At 43.2% G+C, this 25623-nt stretch overlaps 1 protein-coding gene across 1 annotated transcript; it reads left to right on the top strand.

Annotated features, from left to right (window-relative positions):
• The first annotated feature begins 2446 nt into the window (after nucleotides 1-2446).
• Nucleotides 2447-9887, top strand: cdk13 (cyclin dependent kinase 13). The gene is made up of 14 exons (XM_080489756.1): nucleotides 2447-3703; nucleotides 3993-4559; nucleotides 4639-4797; nucleotides 4895-5034; nucleotides 5464-5634; nucleotides 5708-5897; nucleotides 5985-6041; nucleotides 6135-6236; nucleotides 6316-6393; nucleotides 6989-7105; nucleotides 7198-7329; nucleotides 7410-7606; nucleotides 8082-8579; nucleotides 8928-9887. Exons 1-14 carry the CDS (start codon nucleotides 2574-2576, stop codon nucleotides 9626-9628), a joined length of 4239 nt encoding a protein of 1412 aa, XP_080345882.1. The 5' UTR covers nucleotides 2447-2573; the 3' UTR covers nucleotides 9629-9887.
• The last annotated feature ends 15736 nt before the right edge of the window (nucleotides 9888-25623 follow it).

Here is a 25623-nt window from a genome sequence, read left to right as displayed (position 1 = left end):
TTTCATCCTGCTCCCACCGATCACAGGATTTAACTTTTCATACATCACATAACTAAAACTATTATACAAAATGATTAAATCCATTCAACATTCTCCTGCAATTAGACTCATGCGAGCAGGAAATGTTGATTTAGAGTGCGACAAGGTTTCAGGTGACAATATTAATACTTGGTATGATACATTTATCGAAAAATAAATCAAGCGTTATTTGTAAAGTGTCTTTCATGTTTTTACTTTCTGGTGAAGACCAGTAGACGGACTGACATGTTGGAAGCTGGACACATTGAGAAGTGCAAAAAGAGCTCTGTGTTTAGGAGAAGTACAGACATTTGTATACAAAAAGTTCTGATAGAATTTCTTTGAAAGTAAGAACGTTGCAGGTTCTGAAATACATTCGAACAAAAAAGTAATGATCACTGTTTAATGGGAGGATGAGCTTTTCTGATGATACACACACACACACACACACACACACACAATGTCATAATTCAATAATCCCATTATAGTTAAATGAATTATGTTTTGACATCAAGAAGTGAAAATGTGTTTTTTATTTTAAGAGTACATTTTTGCCTTATAACCGTTTTTAGAATTCAGAATAATTTTAACCGTTTTATCTTTTCTCCAGCTGTTTCATGATTTCAGCTGCTTCAAAGCTTTGAATGAAACATTCTGATTGTTTCTCTCCGCAGCTGTATAAACTGTAAAAACTAAATGAGTAAATTCTCTTTGACGTTTCATTAAATTACATTCATAGTTGATTCATTAATAAACCATTCATTACTTACTTAAATATATCACATATGTGAACATGAGCAGTCTTTTCAAATTGTAATCTGGCGTGTAAATACAATTAATACACGAGATAAGAATGTTTATTTAGAATTTAGTGAGAGCTGCCGGAGGGGCTTAAGGGGCCATGTGTGTTTGCAGGTTACAGATCTCTGTACTCCAGGGTAAAACAAGTGAGGAACCAGTTTTATGAATTGTACAAATATTTGTGCTCAAAAGCTACGTTGAAAAATGATTCAATACGTACACAGTTTGTTACTTTAGTCCTCTTGTCCAAAGGAATTACCAAAGCAAAGCATTTTACTTTGAATTATGATGAATAATGGACAAACCACGTTTCACCACAGCATTTTACATTTGAACTATCTATGTATGTGTATAAACTGAGTTTTATAACAATTTGTAGGTCTTGTATAAGGTTGTTTTTCCAAAATAGTTTCTTAGAATCAGAATAGTATTTATTGCCAATCTTTGTTGTTAAAAAATAAAATTGTAAGTGCAGCCAGTGTATGTGCCATATTGTAGATATTTAAAGAAGAAAACAGAACAGAACAATAGATTGAATGAAAACTGAGTATAAATACCACAGTATAAATATATAAAGGTAAAGGGTTTACAAGAGATTCTATTCATACAGTTTTTTTTCTCTGTGAAGCAACGATACAAATACTTTCCGTCTGGGATGAATGAAGTGTTCTATTCTATTCTATTCTATTCAATTCGTAGTGTATAAATCATACACAAAATATAACAAACATGCTTTGGATAAATGTATTATTGTAATTAACACTCTATACAAAATTCATAAATGAATTACTAAAATAAAATGTATTTTAAAGCGGTGTGTGTGTCTGTTTGAAGGGGGGGGGGGCCTTCACGGTGACGTCACCGTGTGGGATGATGACGCAGATGCGTACCATTGGTCCGTAGCTACGCACGCGGCCTATAGTTTGAAAGCTGTCTGGGCCCAGGCGAGCTGTGTCGTTAGCCGCGAACAAAGTTACAGTATCTCCAAATAAATTCCATGACTCTTATGAGCCATTTTGCACAAACAGGCGATCGCTCGCTTTTGGGAGTACCCCGTCATCGGAGGGATCCGCGGCGCGGCGGGATGCAGCTCTGAATGGCTTTGTTTTCCTCCAAACTAACTGAACTCCACGCAAGGAGAAAAGAAAGCTAGCTGGCTAAAGCTGCTAGCGGCTAGGAGCCGACTCGCGTGCTATCCATCCACTTCCTTGTTGGAGTGTGATGGAAGGCGACAAGAAGTTTGTCAGTTTTCTTCACCCCCACTTTAACACTACGCGGTGAATGGATTCACCTCTTTGCACAGACGGCAACAGCTTCGAAGAAGTGGATTTTAAATCCGGAGCGGCTTCGGGCCTGTGCTTTTGACCATGAAACGGAACGCGGCGGTGTAGCTGGACACGGTTAGCTGCTGGAGGCTAGCTGGCTAAACCGACTAGCAGATCTTGGGAGATTTCCGTCCTGGGATACAATGGTTGAGTACCGACTGACTTTATAACTCGAGCAGCATATTGTGAATTCGTCATGATCAGAGCGTACTAATGTCACGGATTACCGTGTGGAGTAACTCGCGTTCTAATGCTAACGATAAGCTCGTGAGCTAGCTGGCTGGCTGCGTTTAATTGTGAGTTTGCCGTGGCGTTAGCCGACTAGCCTGTTACTCAGCTAGCCCAATGTTTTGTTCGTCAACAGAGCAACAGACGTAGCTCGGTTTGATATAATCCTTTTCTCGGCGGTAACGTGTACTCGGCGGATAGATGCCTAATTCGGAGGTGCTTCGTGAGGGTCGGGGACGGAGCCCCTCCGCACAGAGGAATGCTAACAGGCAGGAGAGGCGCAGTAAGCCTGGGAGCGGTGCCGCTCAGCGCGAGAGGCACCGTGAGAAGGGGCGATCCTCGGCGAGGAGAAAGAAACGCAGGCAGCCGAAGGGGAGAGACCTGTGGCACACTGGTACGACAGAGGATCCCGACAACAATCGAAAATTTGGTAAAGAGGTTGAACTTCGGACATTAGTGGAGTACGATGACGTGAGCTCCCAGTCGGAGCGGTTTTCTGGGAGCCCTTCTCCTAAACTTGACCCCCATGCTGACAGCCTGATAGTGGACCGACTCGGCGATTTCGGCGAATATAACGGACCAGCATCCCCAGACAGGCATCACACCAGAGACCGGGAGGCAGTGTGCCTCAGCAAGGACTCCCAGGCGAGAGGAGCCTCGGAGAGGAGTAGGCAGGAGAAAGAGCAGGGGAAGAAAAAGGAGCGTCCAAGTCGAGAGAGAGACTCAAAAGTTAGGAGTGGAGGTAGCCTGAGTGGCTCTAAAAATCAGAGGGACGCTACAAGGAGCAGTGACAGGAATGGCAAAAGGACGTCAACGTCCCAGTCCTCCCAGTCTTCAGAGAAAAAGGATTCGAAAAGGCACAAGAGCAAAACAAGATCCGACAAAGAGCCTCCATCAGCGTACAGAGACACTCCGCAGTCTTACAGAGATGACCGAGATGACCTCAGGGCATACAGGAGAAGTCCTGGTTTCAAAGCAGAAAGTCCCTATGGGACATCGTATTCATACAACTACCAGTCTCCTGGTGGTTACAACCAGCTCATATCCAGGCGAAGTCCAACTTACGGGAGCAAAAGACTTTCTCCCAGTTCCGCATATTACAGTCGGGATGCAGACTCATATGGGGCGTATGGCGCCCCGAAGTCGCCAAGCTCATATTCCAGCAACAAGAGAAAGCGCTCCCCCGTGAGCCCGGTGAACTGGCGCAGGTCACCGAGTTACGGCCGGCACAGTCCGTACGAGCAGGGGGAGTTCGGCTCCAGTCCGTACGGAAACCGCAGGAGATCACGAAGTCCGTACAGGAAGTCACTGAGCCCAAGTCCAGATGTCAGGTGAGTCTTCACAGTGCAGATCACAGCACACTGTACATCCACTCTGTTAGGGTTATAATTATATTATGTTATAAGTAAGTGCTGCAGCAGCTCATTTTGTTTGCTATTGTCAGGCAGTTTTTAAAGTTAAAAAGAGAGAACCCCTCAAAATCACACAGATCTCTGTATTCCTTGGCATGTTTGTATCCAGCCACTGTTAGACTGCCAAATCTCCCTGCATGTGACTCTGCTCTGACTTGACTATGTTCTGTAAAATCTTACAAGCTGTTGGTTTAAATTTGTGTTGCAGACGATCTGCCAGGTCTCGTAGCCGAAGTCCGTATACCTCCTCGAGGCACTCGCGCTCTCGCAGCCGCCACCGTCACTCTCGGTCCCGCAGCCGCCCCTCCAGCCTCTCGCCGAGCACGCTCACCTTCAAAACCAGCCTCGCTGCCGAGCTCAGCAAGCAGAAGAAGGCCAAAGCGGCAGAAGCGGCGGCCAAGGCCAAAACCTCCAGCAACACGTCCACTCCGACCAAGGGTTCCTCCTCCGCCCCGCAGCCCAGCCCCAAACCCAACCACACAGCCAGGAAAGCACGTCCCCCCTCCCCCCCTCAGCCGGAGAAGGGACCCCGCACCCCCACGTCCAGCCAGCCTCAGTCCCCCTCTGACAGGTCATCTAAGAGGAATATCGAGCCGCCGGGCGGCAGAGAGCGGGACGGGAAGCTGAAGGAGGACAGCGCGCAGCGCGACAAGAGGAAAGCAGCAGCGTCCGTGCAGAGCAAAGAGAGAGAACGAGCCGCCGCTACTCTCATCTCCGCTCTGTCTGCGCTGCCTCTCCCACCAACTATCCTGGAGCACATGGACAAAGGAGAAAGGTATGTGTGCGAGAGTGATCATCGTTGATTTTCACAGTTTCTGTACTTGATATGGCTCACGCTCTCTTGTTTCTCCCAGTTTGAAGGACAGCGCAATCTCAGGTAAGAAACGACCGGAGAAGAAAACTCGTCAGCTTCTGAGCGATCTGCCTCTGCCCCCCGAGCTGCCCGGGGGCACCTCCTCCCCGCACAGCTCCCCCGAGGACAAAAAGACCCAAACAATCCGGAGAAGACCCAAGTGAGTTCTCCTGCTTCCACTGTTTGATTATCTGACTCAACTGCCACTGATCTCCCGTGTGTTGACTGGGATTCTTTCTCTTTTCTTTTTTTTTCAGGATTTGTGGTCCGAGATTTGGTGAAATTAAAGAAACGGAGATCGATTGGGGGAAACGCTGCGTCGACAAGTTTGAAATTATTGGTATTACAGGAGAAGGTACATACGGTCAAGTGTACAAAGCTAAAGACAAAGACACTGGTGAGTTCTCGTCAAATGTTTACACTCATTTACTCACTTGTACCATGTTGAGCTTGCTGTCAAAATTCAAAAGGAAATGATTTTAAATATGAATAGAAAAGGAAATTATCTGAAAATAATTCACAAAAATTGTGTAATTAGAGTGTTATAAAAATGTAATAGATTAAAAATGCTGGTTATTACATAACTCATGGCAACGCTAATCATTGCAAAATAACCAGAAACGACAAACAAAAAACAAACAAACCAAAAAAGAGCCGACTCAGTCACAGCCGGGGTAAATGAGTGACAAGAGAGCACTGTGAATGAGAAAAAAAATCTCTACTTAAGTGTTTGTATTCACTGCAAATAAATCATCCGGTGTCTGCTTCAACCTGCTGCTTGTTGTTTCGTACTTCTGAGTCTAACTGGTCCTCTGTTGTGTCTCAGCTGAAATGGTGGCTTTGAAGAAGGTTCGACTGGACAATGAAAAGGAAGGTTTCCCCATCACGGCCATCAGAGAGATTAAAATCCTGCGACAGCTCAACCACAAGAGCATCATCAACATGAAAGAGATTGTCACGGACAAAGAGGACGCGCTGGACTTTAAAAACGACAAAGGTATGGCCTGTTGCCGCGGTGCGCACCATTACCTCATGAGTTTTTGTTGACCGGTTGTTCCCTTCCCTGCCAGGCGCTTTTTATTTGGTATTCGAATACATGGATCACGACCTGATGGGTCTGCTGGAGTCGGGTTTGGTGCATTTCAACGAGAGCCACATCAAGTCCTTCATGCGGCAGCTGCTGGAGGGCCTGGATTACTGCCACAAGAAGAACTTCCTGCACAGAGACATCAAGTGCTCCAATATTCTTCTCAATAACAAGTGAGGCCAAACTGTCTTCTTCTGCTGCGTTACTGTCCGATATTTTGTGCCGAGCTTCTTTAACCGCTGTTCTTTCGTCCTACTCAGAGGTCAAATAAAGCTGGCAGACTTTGGTCTGGCTCGGCTGTATAACTCCGAGGAGAGGTGAGAACAGTGCGATCTTCGTCGCGCCGCCGTATCAACGCTGCTTTGCACTATTTCCAATAAAATGGTCGCTTCTTTCTGTGTCTTCATTAGTCGACCGTACACCAATAAAGTGATCACATTGTGGTACCGCCCCCCCGAGCTGCTCCTGGGGGAGGAGAGGTACACTCCAGCCATCGACGTGTGGAGCTGCGGGTAAGCGCCGGCGCCGCCATGGTTTCGTTTATCTTCAGGGTGACTTTTTCGTAGAATTACACACTGTGTCTCATTACAGGTGCATTCTTGGAGAATTGTTCACAAAGAAACCGATATTTCAAGCCAACCAGGAGCTGGCACAGTTGGAGCTGATAAGGTGAGTTTAGGGACGTCTTCAACCCCTGATTGGTTGCCAAGCCCGCTGTACCAGCGGTGCGTGGAGGAGTGTTGGCAATTTACAACAGGCGCACATTTTCAGTGTGGTTCCATTAAAGCATCAGTCGGTTTGTCCTGCATCCATCTGAGGGAAAGGTTCAAATGCTTCATCCTATGTAGACGGGCTGCTTCTGCAACTCAAATCTCTTACGAGGTTCTACTTTTTGCTGCAAGTGCACAGAACATTTAGCCAGTCATGATCCATTTTCTGGACATACCAGATTATTCAAGTAAGGCATCTCTGAGAAATTAGATTAACACGCCGAGATTTCTCCAATGTCTGTGTGCCAATTTATTTCGCTCTTTTACGTCTGCATGTGATTTAAATTAAAAAAACCAACAAAACAAGTAATGCAGAAGACAAAAGCTGGATCACCAGAAAGTCAACAAATGGATGAAATCTAAACTGAAAATCATTTTTTACATCACTTACATACTCTGAAAATAAATCTGATGATACACTGGATCCACAGATCAACTGAGATGCTGTGGATGCTCTTCAGTAGTTCAGTAACCAGTGAATGTCTGCGTTTCAGCCGGATATGTGGAAGCCCCTGCCCTGCTGTGTGGCCAGACGTGATCAAACTTCCCTTCTTTAACACCATGAAACCAAAGAAACAGTACCGCAGGCGGTTACGAGAGGAGTTTGCTTTGTGAGTCCCACTTGTACATTTTCTATGTTGAATTCCGGGAAATTCTTCGTCCAGAGTTTAATCCCACTGTGATGTCGTGCCCGGGCTTTCAGCATTCCTCCGTCGGCCCTGGACCTGTTCGACCACATGCTGAACCTGGACCCCAGCAAGCGCTGCACGGCCGAGCAGGCGCTCGGCAGCGAGTTCCTCCGAGACGTGGACCCGGACAAGATGCCGCCGCCGGAGTACGTCTCTTGTCGCCGCATCAGAATTCAGTCCCGCCGAGTGTGAGCGCGGCCGTGATTAACCGTTTCCGTCTCCTCAGTCTTCCGCTGTGGCAGGACTGTCACGAGCTGTGGAGTAAGAAGCGCCGGCGACAGAAGCAGATGCCAGAAGAGCTGGTGGCTCCGAAGGCTCCGCGCAAAGAGCTGGGGCTCGACGACAGTCGCAGCAACACGCCGCAGGGCGTCTCTGCCCCCGGGGGCATCAAAGCGCCCAACACATCTGCTCCTGCGCTGCTCGGTGAGTTTAACCACCGTTTGTCTTTCTGCTGTCTCATTAGTCACCAGTTAAGAACTCAAGGGGGGCTGAGACGCTCTGCAAAACAACAACAATCGCGCAGCTCCATGTGTACTCCTGTTAGGATAGTGTTCATGATGTTGGAAGGTCGTCAAGTCTCTAAAAAGTAAACATGCTTAACAAATTACCTCATAAGATTCTGCTGTAATTTAAATCTTTTATAAGTTTCACACACATTCGCCTTCTTAACTTAGAGGGTTTTTTTCGATTTTGATTTAATTTGCTTTTAATACAGTCTGAAGGATCTTGATTGAAAGGTCACGGATATCATTATCATTTGTGTGATCAGAATGTTTTGAGGGATAAGTAATTGAAATGTGGAGCTTTGAATAGAATCTCTGGTGAAATCCACATTTGCGTTCTCAAAATGACCTGCAAGTTTCAGTGCTCAGGTTTGTTTTCTCCTGTTTTCATGCAGATCCAAAGGGTCCAAATTCTCAGTTCACCCAGGAGCAGCTGGCCGTCCTCCTCAACTTCTTTGGCCAGCCGAAGAGCGCCGGCAGCACGGCTCAGCTCGTCCAGTCGATGAGCTCTAAGGTCAACCAGGAGACGCTACAGCAGCTCTCCAAAGCCCTGGCTCCCCCCGACGCAGCCGAGCCTCCTCCTCCTCAGCCCGCCCCTTCCAAGCCCTCCCAGCCCGCCGGCCCAGCAGGAGTTCCGCGCACACCCCCCATGCCCAAACCTCCCTCGCCGCCCATGTCCGCGCCGACAAGCATTCCAGAGGGCGAGGCCGCGGCCGCCACGCAGACCGCCATGACGATGCTGCTGGCTCAGCTCCTGCAGGCTCAGCAGGCTCAGAGGCAGGAGGCGGCTGACGGAGGAGAAGGAGCCGAGAGCGGCAACCCCGCAGGAGCAGCAGCACCACTTCTACCTCCAGAGAGCAAACAGCCTCCAGAGCCCAGCCCCGTGTCACCAGGTGAGCTGCCGCTGCCTCATCCCCCGAGAGTGTATTATCAGCAAAACAGGACCTTAAATATAGCTTCTTAAAGCACATGTTCAATAATCGACTCGTTCCAATTTTCTATGCATTTAACTATAACATAGTGTCAGGAAGCAGTGGAGCCACAAAATAACGATTAACAAAGTTTTCAGGATCACAGTTGTCAACAACAGAAATTAAAAGATTGAAAAGAATCACTAGAGGAGAAATTTGTTGTTGCGAGGAAACTGTCCTCGACCTCCTAATAGCAGGACTCCGTCTTCAGTGCTGATCCAGCAATCGCAGAGGAACTCTGCTTACATTTGTCAAACTCTTGTGTTTCAGTGTCTGAGGTGGGCGGAGTCTCCATCCTGCCTCCAGACCAGAGGCCACCCGAGCCTCCAGAGCCACCTCCACATGCAGACCTGGACTACCGGCAGCCGCCGCCCGAGCCCAAGACGGGCCATGCTCCTCCCATCGCCTCTGCAGGGGGTGGCGATGGAGGCAGACCCCCCGAGCCAGACTACCCTCCTCTCCCCACTGCCGAGGCGTCTGGATACGGGGCCGAATATAACCACCCGCCCCCTCCTCCGTTCACCCCCGCAGGGTTCGGGGAAAGCTACATGGGCCACATGCTGGGCGGAGGCCTCCCCCCTCACGCTCTCAGAGAAGTGTTCAGCGGGCCCGGGCAGGCCGCCACCACCTCGGCGGCCCCCGGGGTCTTGGCACCGGCCCACCCCGACGCTTTCCCCCCGGGGCCGGGGGCCGTGGGGCCCGGCAGCATGGTCTTCACCGGGGACAAGGACCACCGCTTCGAGTACAATCACAGTCCCCTGCCTGTGGAGGGCCAGCCCAACCCCGCCGCCATCCACCTGTACAACCACGCCATGGCTCGAAAGGATGGCGGCCCCCCTCCCCCGCCCATCCCAGCACCAGGACAACCCTGGGGGTCCCCCTCTCAAGTCGGGGCTCCACCACTACCCCTCGGCTTCGTTCCACACGTGAACTCGGCAGCAACAATCAGAGGACGAGGGCTGCCTTTCTGAAAGACTGGAAACACGAACCGTGACCGCGGGGCGAGGGGACGGTGTGTGAGCCTCCGAGGCTGGACCGCCGGGGTCTGGACTGGTCATTCAGTTTGGAATAACTTAAATCTGTGTAAGGCATTGTATTCCTCCTCAGTCTGGAAAGCGGAGTACGTTGCGGAACAGTTGAATAACACCGGAGGAGCTTTTCTTGCTCATACCATTTTCATATTTTTTTGTAATCTATTCTGCTGTCTTTTAAATTAAACTTTTACCTTTTTTGGGTGTACATTTGTCAGGCCAGGTAAATTTGAAATCTCTTACCTTAGCCTTACTGTAATTGCTCCCGGGCAGACTAGTATTAATGTTTTGCACTACTGATTGAAGTAGGCGGAAACTATTTTAGCTATGAAAGAAAAATGGATCATGTGCAAAATCTGCACAAATAGGAATATGTCCCATTATGTTGTGTCCTCTTTAGTTTTTTTCCTTTTTTTATTTTTATTTTTATTTTTTTTTGTTTTAAATTTTAATGGCCAAGATTATGTAGAATCAACGAGGGCTCATTTGATCGGGTTGATGGATCAGGCGTCAGCGCGGGGAGTGAGTCGAGGAGGACTGGTAGCACTTTGGTGACTGCTACAGGTGTATGAAGCGTAGAAAAGGCAGTTTTGCCTTTTTTCCAGTAGGTGTATTATCATGAGGAAAGCAAACATAACCCCAGCTCAAAAAAGAAACGATGTCTTCTTTTTTTCTTTTTTTTTTTTGTACTAAATTCATTTGTCCCTCCCCCCCTGCTCCTTTGGCAAATGTTTATTAAAGAAATGCCAACAGTGCGTCTTTGTGTGTTGAACTTGAACCACTGGATGGCAGTGTCACATCAAGCGTCTCCACACTCGACCTGCTTCACAGAAATCTGACTGGAGGCAAATATACTCACATGTCAGTCTCGCTCAAAAAGCAATACACCCGAGCTGGCAACCGCCATTTCCGCGCCGCTAAATCTTGACACTTTGAGCACCACTCGAAAGGTGACAAGCTCCCCGAGTACGTCGGCGTAATGCAAATTGACATATTTTGGGGGTATTTGCAGCGTGGCGACACCTTTCTGAAAGCGCGAGAGACGGTATCAAAGGAGACGTGGCTGAGCAGATAGCGGCACACGTCGGCTCGCAGGCGGTGTCGTACACAGCCGCAAACACGGAGAGCGGCGCCACTGACGAGAAGAAAGCAAACGTTCCCGCGGATGACAGCTCCCACCGCATTCCATCTTCCAAGTGCTAAACTCACACTTTGAACTCTAATGGGAAACGTTTGCTCAGAGATCACAAGTCAGCCCTCCCGAATACTCCCTCCTAATGCCACCTCTGATAAGAATTCCTCTGGTGTGGCAGCGGGCCTTGTTGCCATTTTCACCTTTGTCAGGTACACTCGGATTAACATCTGCCATTTTTTTTTTTGCACTTTTCTCGCCTTCATGTTCACATGAAAGTTGTCTCCTTATCCTGCCTTGCTCAGTCGCTCACGATACAAAACGGAAAGGAATTTCTTCCAAACCGCACAAAAGGTGAGGGATTTGATGTTTTGTAGATTTATTTTTTATTTTTTGCAACGGTGCTTCTTGCCAGGAATGTGCATTTGTGGGATGAGCAGCAGACAGGGTTTCCAGATCTGACTGACACGACTCTGAAATCATCATCTCACTGTTTGTTCATTTCCATTTCTATTGAGCTAATTGTATGATTTTTATGATTAATTGCACTTTTCTTCCATCTTTGAACCTTGTCTGTAATTTGCAGAGCAAGAATGCAGTGTATTTTAATTGTATAATAGTGATATGATATTATTGAAGTAATAATGAAATTGTGATATATTGTGCAGCCCTATCAATACCAATATTAATTGTACGAAAGAGGAATATAGCCACAAAAAAGCCTTTTTTTCCCCTCCAAAATTAAGTTTGAATGTGTAATACATCCATTAAAAAAACCCCACTTTGCTGCTCATCCCACAAATGCATGTTTGTTCCAAATGTGGCGGTTTAAAATGCAAACTAAACAGGCTTTCCGGTGATGTGAGATTTATTGTCGAGAACCATTGTCGCAACAAAAAAACAATCCGCCAAACACACATTTTCTTACTGTTTATGTGTAGTTTGTATGGGAAGCTTCTTCACAGTCAGTGAATGCAACACAACACGAGAGAAATAAATCAAAATGACAAGAAGCAGCAGCACCTCAGGTATCCATTGACTGTCACTCTGGCGGGAGCATCATTCACGGCACGTCATTCCACGTGCCGACGAATAAGGAGGCATGAGCCGTGCACATCTGCCCTTTGTTTTGTCCATCATATCCACATCTGAATTTGTCACACGTCACATTGCCGGTGATGAAAAAGTGATTATCTCCGAGGGGTTTCGTTCTGCAAAGCTAATTCAGAACGTGGAAGGCAGCTAGTCTGTGATTAATACGGCGTGGATGATGGATTGCTGAAAATGTACGTGCGCTTCAGCGAAAGACGGGAACAACATTGTGAAGGATTTACAGAGATGATGGGGACGGGATAGGTTTGTAAACCGCGGCTTTTCAACTGTGTGATTTTACTCAATTAGACCTACATCCAGCTTCAACAAATCCTAAGTTTCCAGTTCAGATAAACAAGGTATGAAAGCTGACTGCATTTAAGTGTAAAGTTGTCACAACCACACAGTTGCACTCTGGTTTAAGTTCACTCGCATCAGTTGAAATGCTGTTCAATCCCATCATTTAAGCAAACAATGTATTCACACATGGCATCTTCTTTTCAAAATATGGTACTTATATGTGTTATACTGTTTGAAATTTGAACTAGATAATTGATAGTGAAATGATTTTATCTCTAAACTTACAAAGTCACCCTGGACCGTAGGGGGAAAAAATGCTTTAGTTTTGGACTAAGTGAGCTTCCTTCCTTTACATATTTCATTATTGCATGTCAGTAAGGTTACAGGTCTTTCTTCTGTAGTCCGTACGTTCTCTTGTCTGTGCCTCCCTGCAAGGATCTCTGATGATGGAACTGGAGGTTTGTGATCCGTGTCTCCTAAACTCATCAGTTCTGCAGTGTGTTGATTAACTTTCTGTCTAACCTTAACTTGTTTCTCACTCTCCGTCTCGCTCCTATTATTTTCTCTCCTACTTATTCCCTAACCGAGGAATTTGCATCTCCGAATCCACATGCAGCTCCTCTGCAGTGGCTCCCTTCTGCTTCCACAAAATTAAATGTACATTTTTAAAAGGCTTTAATCATGTTGCATGGCAAACAATCTCGAAAAGGGAGTATTCGCTCAGGAGTCAAGCTAACAAAGGTAATACTTTAAGAGTGGACACTTTAGTTAGACATGTATGCAGTTCGCCTTCTGGAATATGCCTCATCTTTCACTTGCAGGTGATAAACGTTGAGTTTTCAACTGCCCCTCTCGGAAAGCGAACTGAATAAAAGTCTCAGTGGACAATGGAACTCTTTCCTCATGGAGGACAGATTCATTATGCACAGATAATAAATTAATAAATGAAGTTGGGATGAAATTTCTGAATGGAATAAATCGTGAAAATTAGTTAGATTGGTTAAAACATAAACAAACAAAAGTGGCTTAATAAAGTAAAATGGCTAAAATGGGATAAACCACAAAAAAAATGACTAAACTGTCAACAGTTCTTGAATCTAGCTTCTAAATTCAGAATAAGCTACAGTTTTTGGTAAACAACAGCTCAACTATATGCTTTCCATCGTTAGTCACATTCATCGATTCATACACACCTCCACACGAGTCCAGCAACACGGTGAACTGTGTTGTTTTCATTTTTGAAGGTGAAAAATGTTTTGCAGCTCCAGACAATTTAATTTGGCGGACGGTTGCAGACTCCTGCCCTCATTCAACCAGTAAAGCAGAAACAGTCCCCACCTTCAGCTGGAGGCTTGTTTTCCCATTTCACTGTGGCCACTGTTTTCTCATGGGGGATTATTGGGTTTTTCTCTGTATTTTTTGGGGATCGAAAAATGCGGCGTATGCCTTCTCACTGGTGCTATACAGATAAAACCGCATTAGATTCAATTAAAATAAATCTGATGATAGATTTTGAGATTTTATTTGTACTGAAGTTACATTTATAGGTATAAGTAATCATCCTGAAAGTTTTAAACATGACAGTTTAAAGAGTTTGACTTGGAATTACAATTATCTCTACAAGGCTTTTTGAAAGCTGCTCAGACTGCGGCCCATCAGTGTTTTAGTTACTCAGAATTAAAATAAAAATGGATGAAAAATGTGGTGTAAAGATGTTAATGAATACGTCTAATCCTAGAGGCAAAATGTGCATTACTACACTTTAAAACATCCTAAAATGCTCCGATTATCTTCCTGACCACATGCTTAACCTCCAGCTCCTGGAAAGCAACAGGGTCAGCAGTGTGCCACACTACGTTCATGTGCGTACGCGCACGTGGCCGCCCAGTGCAGTGGAAGCGCAACCCACTGCCGTGCCCAGCTTGAAGCACAGTGTGGTGCTAAAGGACTAGAAAGAAAGCTGGAAATCAGAGGCTTCGCAGTCCATCAGCAAGGTTTCATAAACCCCACCGTCCTTCACTCTCAGACATGCACACGCTCTCCTCAGTAGGCACAACACATCCACTTCTCCCTTCAACATGTAGAAATCAGAGCAACTGACTAATATGGAAGAAAAAAAAAAAAAAAGGGAAAGCTTCTTCTTTAACTCCTGCATACCTGCGGGCTCCGTTTCAAATGGAATACAGCCAATTTCATTATGAACCAGCAGCTTATCATATCTGGTTAATAGACCCGCCCAGACCCCAGCTTGTTAACTCGTTACTCCTCCGAGGTTGGCTGCGGGGCGGGGGGGGGGGGCTACCTGTGCATGTGTGTGTGTGGGAGGGGGGGGAAATAATTAAGAGTTAAGAATGATTTATTGAAGAAATATTGTGCCGACTTTGGATTAACCTTTGAGATTCTGTGGTAACTGAACCATAATGTGACCCTGAGTGCATGAGCGCGCCCCAGGCCACACTCCTCCTTGAAGAGGTCCGTCAGCTCCACTAATGGCTGTTTAATGGCCACTGGTCAAATCTTGTCCCCCCCCCCCTTTTTTTTTTCTGCATGTGTTGTTTAAGAAGAGGATAAGAAATGTAGGCAGACAATGAATGCATCTGACATTTTTAGGAGATGTTTCGTTTGCATTGTTTTTCCTCTGAGCGATTTCCTCCCGCGGCTGCGTTCAACGTAGATTTTAATTAAAATGTGAAAATCTAAAACGAGTGGTCGCGCGGTTCGCCACGTGCACGAGCAGCAACACTGCAGCTGTGCTCGATTCATATTAATCAGACTAAAGTGGCATCGTAGCCATTCACAGGCTACATCGCAGGGCGGAGATCGTTTCTTTGAAGAGACCAAGTGCATTAGCTGTGTAACAGACAGCAGGAGATGGGGTTTACTTGATATTCTCCGAATGAGGAGGCTTCGGAGTCGATCAATCAAGATGGAGAGTTAAAGGGCAGCGTTCCCATCCGGGTGCTGTGTATCAGATCTGTGTGATCAGCGGCAAGGTGACACTTGCCAAAGGCTACGTGGCACTGACCTTTATTGTGCTACTGTCACACATGGTGGCCGGGGTGACCCACCGGTTAGAGAAACCTCCACATTAGCGAAAGGTCAGGATCTCCTCAGACGTCAGTGTGGCTGAAGTTAAGTGCGCTTTTAGACTTTTATCTGAGGAGGATCGCCTAAATTGTACACAAATTCCCCTTGCTCCATTGGCATTTTTTATCAGCGGGAGTCTTTCACCAAAATGCCCATTAACTCCAGCCAAGAAGACAAAGGGCTCTCCGGTGATTTACTGCAGGTAGGACTCATAAATGTCATGCTCAGCTTCACTTGGTGCCTTACCTTTGACATGTAAGGTCAGTCGTCAGTATTCGCTCTGCAGCCCTGAACTGAAGACTCCTTTTAGAAGGGCACGGCGCTGCAAAAAGTGCTGGGAAGCTTTTGATTTAAAGAGTTGGAAACGGCATTTAAGGAGATGTGAGCTTTAAGTATTGTGAATCCACAGGAGACTTTTGTTGTTCACGCATCTATAGTCCCATTTATTCTGCACAGTGGGTGTGTTTCCCATGAATGTATCTTCCCTTTTTCATTGAACAAAAAAAATAAATAAATAAAAAATGGACGCTGATCGTTGAAACATGTATTCTGAGTGTAGACGCTGCTTCATCAATTACGGTTTGTGTTGGAGGCAAAGTAAAGGAAGTCGATGTAACTTTTAGTTTCAGCAACTCCGGCAACAATAAATTATGAGTTTCAATCTCCATACTTTCGACATTTTCAGGAGCCAGTTGTCTTAACATGGAATAATTAGAGTTCTATTTATTTTCTACACTATGGATTTGTTTGTGTTGGATGGGTCGTAGAACCTCAAGGGGTTCAGGGGAATGCCTTTGCCAAGCATAATTTTCTTAAATTTTAGTTTTTCAGATGAAATCTAGACCAAATTTTCTGGCCTGAATTTATTAGAAAACTAATTACATGATAAAAATGAGCTTTGTGTAACAAACAAGTGCAACAGCAGGTGAAGGTTTTAACTGCCTGTGAATGGAAAAAGCCTGTTAATCTTAGAGTGGGAAAACAAAATATGCTACTTGACTTGAGACGAAACATGCGAGAAGGGACAGATCATGGAGAAGTGAAGTGCGCTCCAAGCTTTGTGAACTCATCCACAGTCACTTTGAAAACATCTAGTCTGCACGGTACACCTCACATTTGTTTCTTTAAAAGCCGATCTTTACGAAAAACTCACCTCTACTATGGAAATGAAATCACGTAAATGCAAAAGAAGAGACAAAAACAAACAGCCCTCCCTCGTCCCAAGTGGTGAACTCACAGTATGTATATATGAGCCAGAAGGATTCTGTCAGTGGGGGTCAGCTTTTAGGTAATGATTCATTCAAATTGCAACATGTGGCTCATTTTATCCTGGATATGATCAGTGATCGATGAATTCAGGTTTACCGCTGATGGATTTATTTTCAAACAAGCAGATTGGTGTATTTAAAAAAACCAACAACATATATCTATAATGTTAATTATGTTCAAACGTTGATTTAAAATGATTTTGCCTCAATTAAAATGCCTCAATAGAGAAATCAATCCAGATCTTTTCAATTGATGTATTTAACAATGTCTATTGACGTTTGCTAAATAAGCTATTTTTCATTAAATGCTGTACAAAAGCAGATTTTATCCATTTATATTTTCATGATTCCCTGCAGTTTATTTATGCAGGGTGCTCTAAATTATTACAATGAAAAGAAACAGTGATAGCAGTGGTGCCTTTTATATATATATATATATATATATATATATATATATATATATATATATATATATATATATATATATATATATATATATATATATATATATATATATATATATATATATATATATATATATATAACAAGGTGTAACACATATTTAAAATGCTTAAGTAAATAATATCTGCAGAGTGGACAGTGTAAAACAATTATGATAGCCAATCCCTTGTTTTATAGCATGTAAAATCTCATATCTCCCAGGTGAGGCAAAGCCAGATGATCTGTGAACAACAAACAACTGTTTTTATAAAGCAGGTTCCTGCACATTATGACTGTCCAGGCCATGGCAAAAACAATCTCCACAGCCATTAAAGTAAATTGCATAAGCAAACACAACTGCTTTTCCATAAATGCGAAGAGAAATCTGAAATCAAGCGTGAAATGTTAGCGTAGCAATCTAGAGAGTTGTTGTGAGTCAAATTGAAATGGCGTCAGTGGGTGTTGGGGTGTGGTGGGGGGGGTTTGGATACAAATCAGGGATCCACTTCGACGTGTGTAGACGTCGATAAATCGATAGGACATCTTGGTTATGATTCACTGCTCGTGCTGGAGATTAACCCCGCGAGCCACGTGCTCTGCAGCCGTACAGTGAAACCACCTGACAGTTCACTGGAACATGAAGAGCACACACACACACACACACACACACACACACACACACACACACACACACACACACACACACACACACACACACACACACACACACACACACACACACACACACACACACACACACACACACACACACACACACACACACACACACACACACACACACACACACACACACACACAGGTTTACTGTACATCTTGTCCCGCAGCTTGTTTCTGCATCAGCTCCCGTACAAATATGCTGTTCCCGCATGTCGGGTTTCAAGCATTATCTCAGAGTGAATATGCTGCAGATGCACTGACATCTCCCCGAGCAAGCAACCTGTCAGAGAAAAACATACAACCTCACACTCAGGACAGATATTTACCTGCAGGGAAAACTCTCCCCTCGGACTCCTGAACCAATCAAAATGGAGGAAAAAAGAAATCCAGTTTATAGCTGGTGGTTAATCGGGAAAAGTCAAGTGTAACAACAACAATGACGTCTGACATGTTTAAATTAGTGACCATCCTGCTATTGAAGTGAACCTGAATATACACGGTGTCTTCCTAACGGTCTATAAACAGAATAATAGCACAGTGAACACTGGTGAACACTTTAATAATCACAATAATGAAGGCGTCAATGAGAGTCTGCCGCCGTGGAGGAAGGAGATAGGGTCAGCCAAGCCATGTTCTTTAAGCTGTCGTGTTCTTGACATGCTGGCTGAAGGAAACAACTTGGTCAAAACGTTTGTCGGTCCAATCACGGTAAATATGTATTTGGCAGAGTTCAGCTTGAGGATGTTTGTTTGATTTTTATTCCATGATGCAGTTTGTTGGAACTGAGTAGGTGGCGGTGACGAGTGTCTTGGTGGAGATGAGGAGCGGGATGTCATCAGTACAATGAGAGAAGATGACAGGAGATTATTTCACCAAGGGGGAACAAAAACATAACCAAGACGAGGGGGCCGAGGACAGAACCTTGGGAGACACCTCTGGGGAGGGGAGTTGCTGATTGAGATGAATTATGATTTGACAGGGGTCGTCTCTCAATTGGACGTTTGCAGGTTCGATCCCTCATCTGTCTATATGTAAGATTTGTTCCTCCAGCGGATCCTTCACCTGCTCGACTGGATTGAAATTCAGGTTAAGTGGAGGTCAAGTCAACACCTCAAACTAGTGTTCGTAAACTATTCCTATACATGTTTGCAGGAAGAGGCTACTACCTTCAGAAAAAACTGTTTCAATAAATGGATCTGGATCGAATCTTGGTTCGGTACCCAGTTTTATATCTTTCATAGTACACACTGGTGCCATGTATTACCCAAGTATGAGTTGCATAAGGCCATCCAAGTGATATTAAAAGAAAATTACTGAGGAGAAAGTACTTTTCATCATGGGCACACACACACACACACACACACACACACACACACACACACACACACACACACACACACACACACACACACACACACACACACACACACACACACACACACACACACACACACACACACACACACACACCCCAGATTGCAGTGTGCTGAGCCTTCTGATGCCTTTCTATCGCACTCAGCAGTAACTTCTGCAGTGATCTGGGCTGCAGCAGCTCGTCGGTCGGACCGGACCACACAGGCAAGGCGTCACTCCCCAACATGCATCAGTGATTCTGAGCTGTCTGCGACCTCGTCACTGGTTCACTGCTTCTCTTTCCTTGGACTACTTTTGATAGATACTGTTGACTGCAGACTGGGAACACCCCCACAAGAGCTGCAGTTTTTTGAGATGTTCTGACCCGGTCATCCAGTCAATGCAGTTTAGCTGTCATCAGACTCACTGAAATCCTCACGCTTGTCCATTTTGCGATTGCTATTGATTACAATATTGTGTATTTAAATTGCATGATATTTTTTATGACATTTCTATTTACGTTTTGCATATTGTCCCCACAATAAAAGAAAAAAATGTTATTAATAAAAATCTTTAATTTTAGGTGCAATTGATTACATGTCATTAAACTTTCCTGTATCACATAGCAGAAAAGTTACAGTAAAAGTATGTGCTTTCCATGAGTTTCTCGGCCCACAGGAAACAAGAAAACCTGAACCATGTCAGGTTCAGCTCCAAAGACCGCCCAAGGCACAACACCTTTCGTTTGACCTTCCTGTCCTGTTTGACACCCACATCTTTCACCTTGCATTCTCAATATGAGTTTGTACAGCAGACTACAAGTCTCCAACCTCAAATTTCACTCTTCTCTCAAACTTTAGAAAACCCCCACACAAAAAAAAAAACCCTCCACCAAGAACAGTAGGGGGGGATTTGCATATCTGTTTCTACAAGCTGTGAAAGGCTCTTCATGGTGAGTAATTGACTATGACGTGTAAATCTGGTGAAGGGTCACGTAGCCCATATTTCCCTGCGGAAACAAGTCTCATTGCTTCCCCCTGAGACAAGCAGCTAATTCTTAAAGACAGAACCTGTTATCAAATTAGGGCTCGCACAGGAGCTGTAGAGGGTATTTATTCTTCCAGAGATAATTGGTGTGAGGGAGACATATCTGTCTCCTTCAGGTTTATCAAAGAGCAGACATTTGATGCAAAACATGCAAACACAATCAGCATTCACAAGCCTGGCTGGTAAATCGGAAGACAGCTGACAATCTCTAGAAAAAAAGAAGAAAAAGAAAAGCGACTGTTTGTTTGGATGCTATTAGTGAAGCAGCCTCATTATCTGACTGAATCATGCAGTAATAATGGCTTATGGGTTTAGGTTGCAGGTAAATGACTGCTGCTGGGCTGGTCTTTGAATATGGAGGCCCATTTAAACAGAATAATTAGAGAAGGGAGATAAAAACAAGGGATCTCTTTTACAGTGTCCTTGTTTTTTAATGATATCCCTGAAGTCAAAAGGACATTGTGCTTCAGATTTCTTTTTTCCCCAGTGCAATTTCTTCCACTCCACTTGATTTGACTTGGCTTTGGCTTGATTGAGTACATCAGGCACAATTTGTTTAGGATTTTTGGTGCATGATGGCCCTCTGCTGACTGATGAACGTTGTCTTCTGAATCACAAATAATCTCTTTCGTCCTTAAAGAGGTGGAAAATTGAGATCAGTGGAGAAGTGACATCTTTTTTCTTTTCTTTTTCTTTTAATGAAAAACATTTATTTCCATCTATTGTAACCTTTTTATCTGCTCAGGTGAAAATCTGGAACTGAAAATGTCAAGCTGTTGGATAACTTTGGAAACTCAATACTGTATGTACCCTACATTTCCTTCTGCAGGCCACATGTGCAAAAATCTTATATTTAGTGATGGAGGTGGAGGTCTAAATTAGAAGTTGAACTTCAAAACATAATCCAGGGGCCACGGTGGTAGATTAATAGGCAATCTGAGCACTAAGTGAGAGGCTGCAGGCAGGGGTGAATGAAACAAATTAGAAATGTTTATGTTGCTGTTGTGCAATAAAACGCTGAGGTACCTGTACTGTCATCCATACATCGTTTATATCAGTTTATTGAACTCAGGGTTATGGCCTGATCCAATCTCGAGACAGGAAGCAGCCGTTTACACACAGTGGGCTTGAATGACTGAAAGTTACGTTTTTTGGGCTGTGGCAAGAAACCATCGGATCTGAGAACGTGCAAACTCCACACAGAAACACCGCCCCCTCCAAAACAGGAACCTTCTCCTTTAAATCCTTGTATTTTCAAGACTAATATCAACAAGGTTCCTGCAGAACATACATTCTTCTTGGTATTTTAATTGACCAGTTGCAAGCGAGAGAGACAAAAAAAAACAAACCCTAAAGCTTCAGCAAACTGTATTTAATAATTGAATTACAGAGGTGTGTTTGTGTGTGTATGTGGGATATAAATCAAATCTGCCTTTTGTACCCGACAAGTTTATTTTAAGACATTTAATTAAAATGGCATAATTTCTAAAATATGTTAATGTTTGTCTGAAGACTGTAGGCATTTCATAGAGACAAGTTAAAATGTGTCCCTGTTACTGATAATACAGTTAAACACATTTAAAACAACATTAACTCAAGTTGTTTATGAGAATTTTATACTTTTGCAGTATTCTTTTACCGGTACTTTTAGGCAGTGTAGCAGTAGTTGCACGCGAGTGCAAACGTTTAGGACTTGTTCCACCTCAGCCTCTAAGATATAGATGGTTTAATCTCACATAAAGACTGGAAACAAAGAGAAACTAATAGCATGGCTTTGTGCGAGGACAGATGGATCTATACTGAACACTTCCTGTAGAGTTCATTATTTAACGGACAAAAGTGCAGAGTCCGACTCTCAGGGCGTTGGTGCAATCAGCCATGTCCAAAGCTTTCTCTTTTAGTTACTGTGTAAAGTCTTGCATGTGGTCTGAAGCTGTTTGCTACATTTATCATTTGTTCAGTACCATGAATGCCAGGATTTCATATATTAAAGAGGAATCTTACCCTGGGGAAATAATTGAACAAAAATAATCACAAATTACTTAGCAAACCTTTTTTGTCATCAATGATCAAGTTCAAGATGTCTTCAGTTGCACTTTTTTTTTTTTTATTATTTGTGTTAAAGACTGAAATTACTTATTTATATTTGTACATACTTGAAATACATTCAATAAAATAACAATATACAATCCAGATATCGAAACTAGTAACAGATATGGATGCAATTTATTATATTTTGTATTCTTTTTTGATCTCTATTTTCATTTATTGTTGGACTTTCTGTGCCACTACTGCACATTTTCCTGAATGTTGCACTGATAAAATGAAATTTACTGATAAAAGTTAATGCTAAAAAGGCAGAAATATCTACCAATAATGAGCTACAACGATAATATGAACTATTCTGTAATGTGTACCTTTAATTACAACTTTTTTGAGATTTGATGGGGCTATAAGTGCGATCCAACCCGCATTGGCTGGATTCTGAGTCGTTTCTGACCCTTTGTGGTTTTGTGCTGTAATGGCACTTTGTGTGCAGTGCTGAGATGAGGACAAACTGTATGTTTAGAGTCTGGCTCGGCCTCTCGCGGCGTGATTAATGAGCAAGCAGACAGACAAGCAGGGAGCATCGTAATCACCCACAAGGACAAAGAGTGATAGTGAGAGACGGAGGGTGCTCGCTAATGGCTTCAACAGACCGCAATCTACAGGATATTTAACTGGAATTATTCATGGGAATAAACCCTAATGATCATAATAATGACTTTCTCATACACTTGTACAATAGCCGATATGCCAATCAGTTGACTTTATAGAAACAAATCATCCAAAGGTGATTATCATTAATGTTTTTTTTATTTTTTTATTTTTGCTGTTATTCCTGATCGTAAACATATAACTCAAATTTCTTTTTTTTGATGATGTTTGTGTTTTCATTCATACGTTAAACACAAGTGAAAGTATGAAACAGGTAAAGAGTTGACGATCTGTGTAATTAATAACACCAATAAGACAAGAACAGACATTTTGCTTTATTTTTAATTAATCGTGTTCCATAAAACTAGGTTTCTTTTCTGTTTGTTTCACAGAATTTTTTTACTTTTTTTTTATTGTTATTTTAGTTTCTTTGCGTCAGAAATCTGAAAAATTTGCAATTTCCATCCATTTTGATATGACGAAAAGAGTTTTCCCTGTGAAAATCAAACCAAGACGATAAATGAATGAGCTCAGAACCAAAACAATATGCTGAATGATACTATAATGCTTCACAGTTAGGAATTATTTCTTAAGCTCAACCTGAGTGACAACTCCCACGTCCTACGGTTGATATTTAAAAAAAAGGCATTGAGCTTCACAAAACTTATTGGAAACAAAAAGCCTCAAAGTAATAAATATGTACTTTGTTTTTCTCATACACATGCTAAATAATACATTAAGTTTCCCCACACTGGTCAGGATTGATCCCTTTTTCGTGGCACAGGAAACAAGCATCAATCTCATTCTGCAAAGCAGCAAAAAGCCAAAACCATATTCAAAGACAGCCTCAAACAAAATCTGGAAACACACATGAATATCTTACTTCCAGTTTCTGCTTCCTGAGCTTTGAGCATATTTTGGCTCCAAGATGAATATTCAACTGTCACAATCCAGTGAAGCCAACCAACAAATCACACAGAAGATGCTCCCGTCAACCACAATCTGACGGATGAATGTGAAATAAAGTGTAAAATGTGCTCTGTTATTTGGAACTCGGATATCTTTTTGAATTAAAATGTTCAAGTCTGCTATAAGTATGAATTATGTGAAGGGGAATGTGAGTTAAAAGTGTCAAAAAGTATAAAAATCGCAAGTTTTCACACGCCTTTCCATCATGAAACACACATTTTTTATTTTTTTTGCTTTCAGCTGTTCTAATAAACTAAACCTCCATTATTAATGTATTGTATATTAGAATAAATGAGCGCCGTTCTCTCTATTTATCTGCTCATTGGAAACCATTAACAATTAGGAATCATTTTTTACAATCTCTCCCATCACTTCTGTTTTCGTCCAATAAAAATGGAGTGTCCATGTGTGGGATGTATTGCCAGGAGTCAACATAGATTTCAGTGATGTATGTGCTGTCACTTTATGAATTAACGCTGTGACCTTTTCTTCCTATTTCAGAGGCAATGTGGCCCAAGCTGGTAAGAAAGATGGATACGCAGAAGATGAAATCTGTCACAAAGAAAAGGAATTGAGCGGGGCGGACTCTCCATTGTTGTGGCGCCACACATAAACTACTCTCCAATGTGAAACCCTCACGTGTTATCACACACAAGTGTAATATACTGAAGTTGCACCAGAAAATTGACTCCAAGCCATCCGGAGGAAAATAGCACCCAAAAGGGAAGAAAGGCATTAAGAAATGAGAGAGAGAATAAAAGAGGGAAGTGAAGGGAGATGGGTTTCACAGCGCTGGAGAAATCGACTTCTCACTTCATTTGTGCTCTTTTGTCTGAGCTGTTACACAATGGATCAGAGCAGAATGTGGATTGATTACACTGTCATGCCAGTGTCCCCCCCCCCCCCCCCCCGTCCCACCCATTTTGAATGACTTTAATATTTGATCCAGTTTGTTATTCATGCTCCTGGTTTGTAGTGATGCCATTTAGCTCCGCTGTCAGTATCAGTTCATCCTGTACTGTCCTCACTGTCGTCAACTCAATACTGGAGAAACATGCTTTTCATGAACGATGCTCTAGACAGTTACTCTCCCATAATCGTGTTCATGTGTTTTATTGATATGTTATTGAATTGTCTGCAGTTTTTTTATTTTTTTTTATTTTTGGCCTGTTGCACTGTTAATATATATATATAACCACCCTTCCGCTCCATTATATCAGTTAGAGCAGGGGTGTCAAACACATGTTAGTTCAGGGGACACATGCAGCCCAATTTCATCTTGAGTGATCCGGACTGGTAAAAATAGTGCCACAATAACCCGTCATTTTAAACTTTTAAGTTTTTTATTTATTGTGGCACAGAGTACATGTGACAAAAAAGTCAAAAAGTATTACAATTTCAACATAAAGCCGATTTTAATGAAACCTTCTGGTGCAAAATACAGTGAAATGTCCTCCCAAAAATTCTCCTATGGCTGTTGCATTATGGGTGTTTTTACAAACTCACATTGGCACAGTGTTAGTACACGGGCCTGACGCTTCAAACCCCTGACGTAGATAGAGTATTAATTTGACCGTAAATGCAAATTGTACTTTTTAAACTAGTAAAGCCTCTAAAACTTTTTTTTTTTTATTTTTATTATTTACAGCGTCTGAGAACTTCTTCACTCAAACCTAAAAAAAAAAATTAAGCCTCATAATAAACTTTTCAAATGCCAGAAACCCAGTTTCAAAAAGACCTTGTGGCTTTTGTTGGCAGAGAGTGTTGTGAATATGTCTGTTCTTTTTTCTTTTTTTTAACGGTCAAATACAAGTCTCTCTGCTATATATCCAGAAAGCTGTGATGTATTGCTCTTGTCTTCCATCACTATC

This window comes from Lipophrys pholis (assembly GCF_963383615.2).
Source record: "Lipophrys pholis genome assembly, chromosome: 20".
Taxonomy (NCBI): domain Eukaryota; kingdom Metazoa; phylum Chordata; class Actinopteri; order Blenniiformes; family Blenniidae; genus Lipophrys; species Lipophrys pholis.
The sequence above is the reverse complement of the archived record's forward strand: the minus strand, read 5'-3'. Positions and strand labels throughout refer to the sequence as shown.

Coding starts and splice junctions, on each gene's coding strand:
- cdk13 (XM_080489756.1), top strand. CDS start 2,574: ATGCCTAATTCGGAGGTGCTTCGTGAGGGTCGGGGACGGAGCCCCTCC. Junction 6,042..6,134: donor CTGTATAACTCCGAGGAGAG/GTGAGAACAGTG, acceptor TGTCTTCATTAG/TCGACCGTACACCAATAAAG. Junction 6,237..6,315: donor ATCGACGTGTGGAGCTGCGG/GTAAGCGCCGGC, acceptor GTCTCATTACAG/GTGCATTCTTGGAGAATTGT.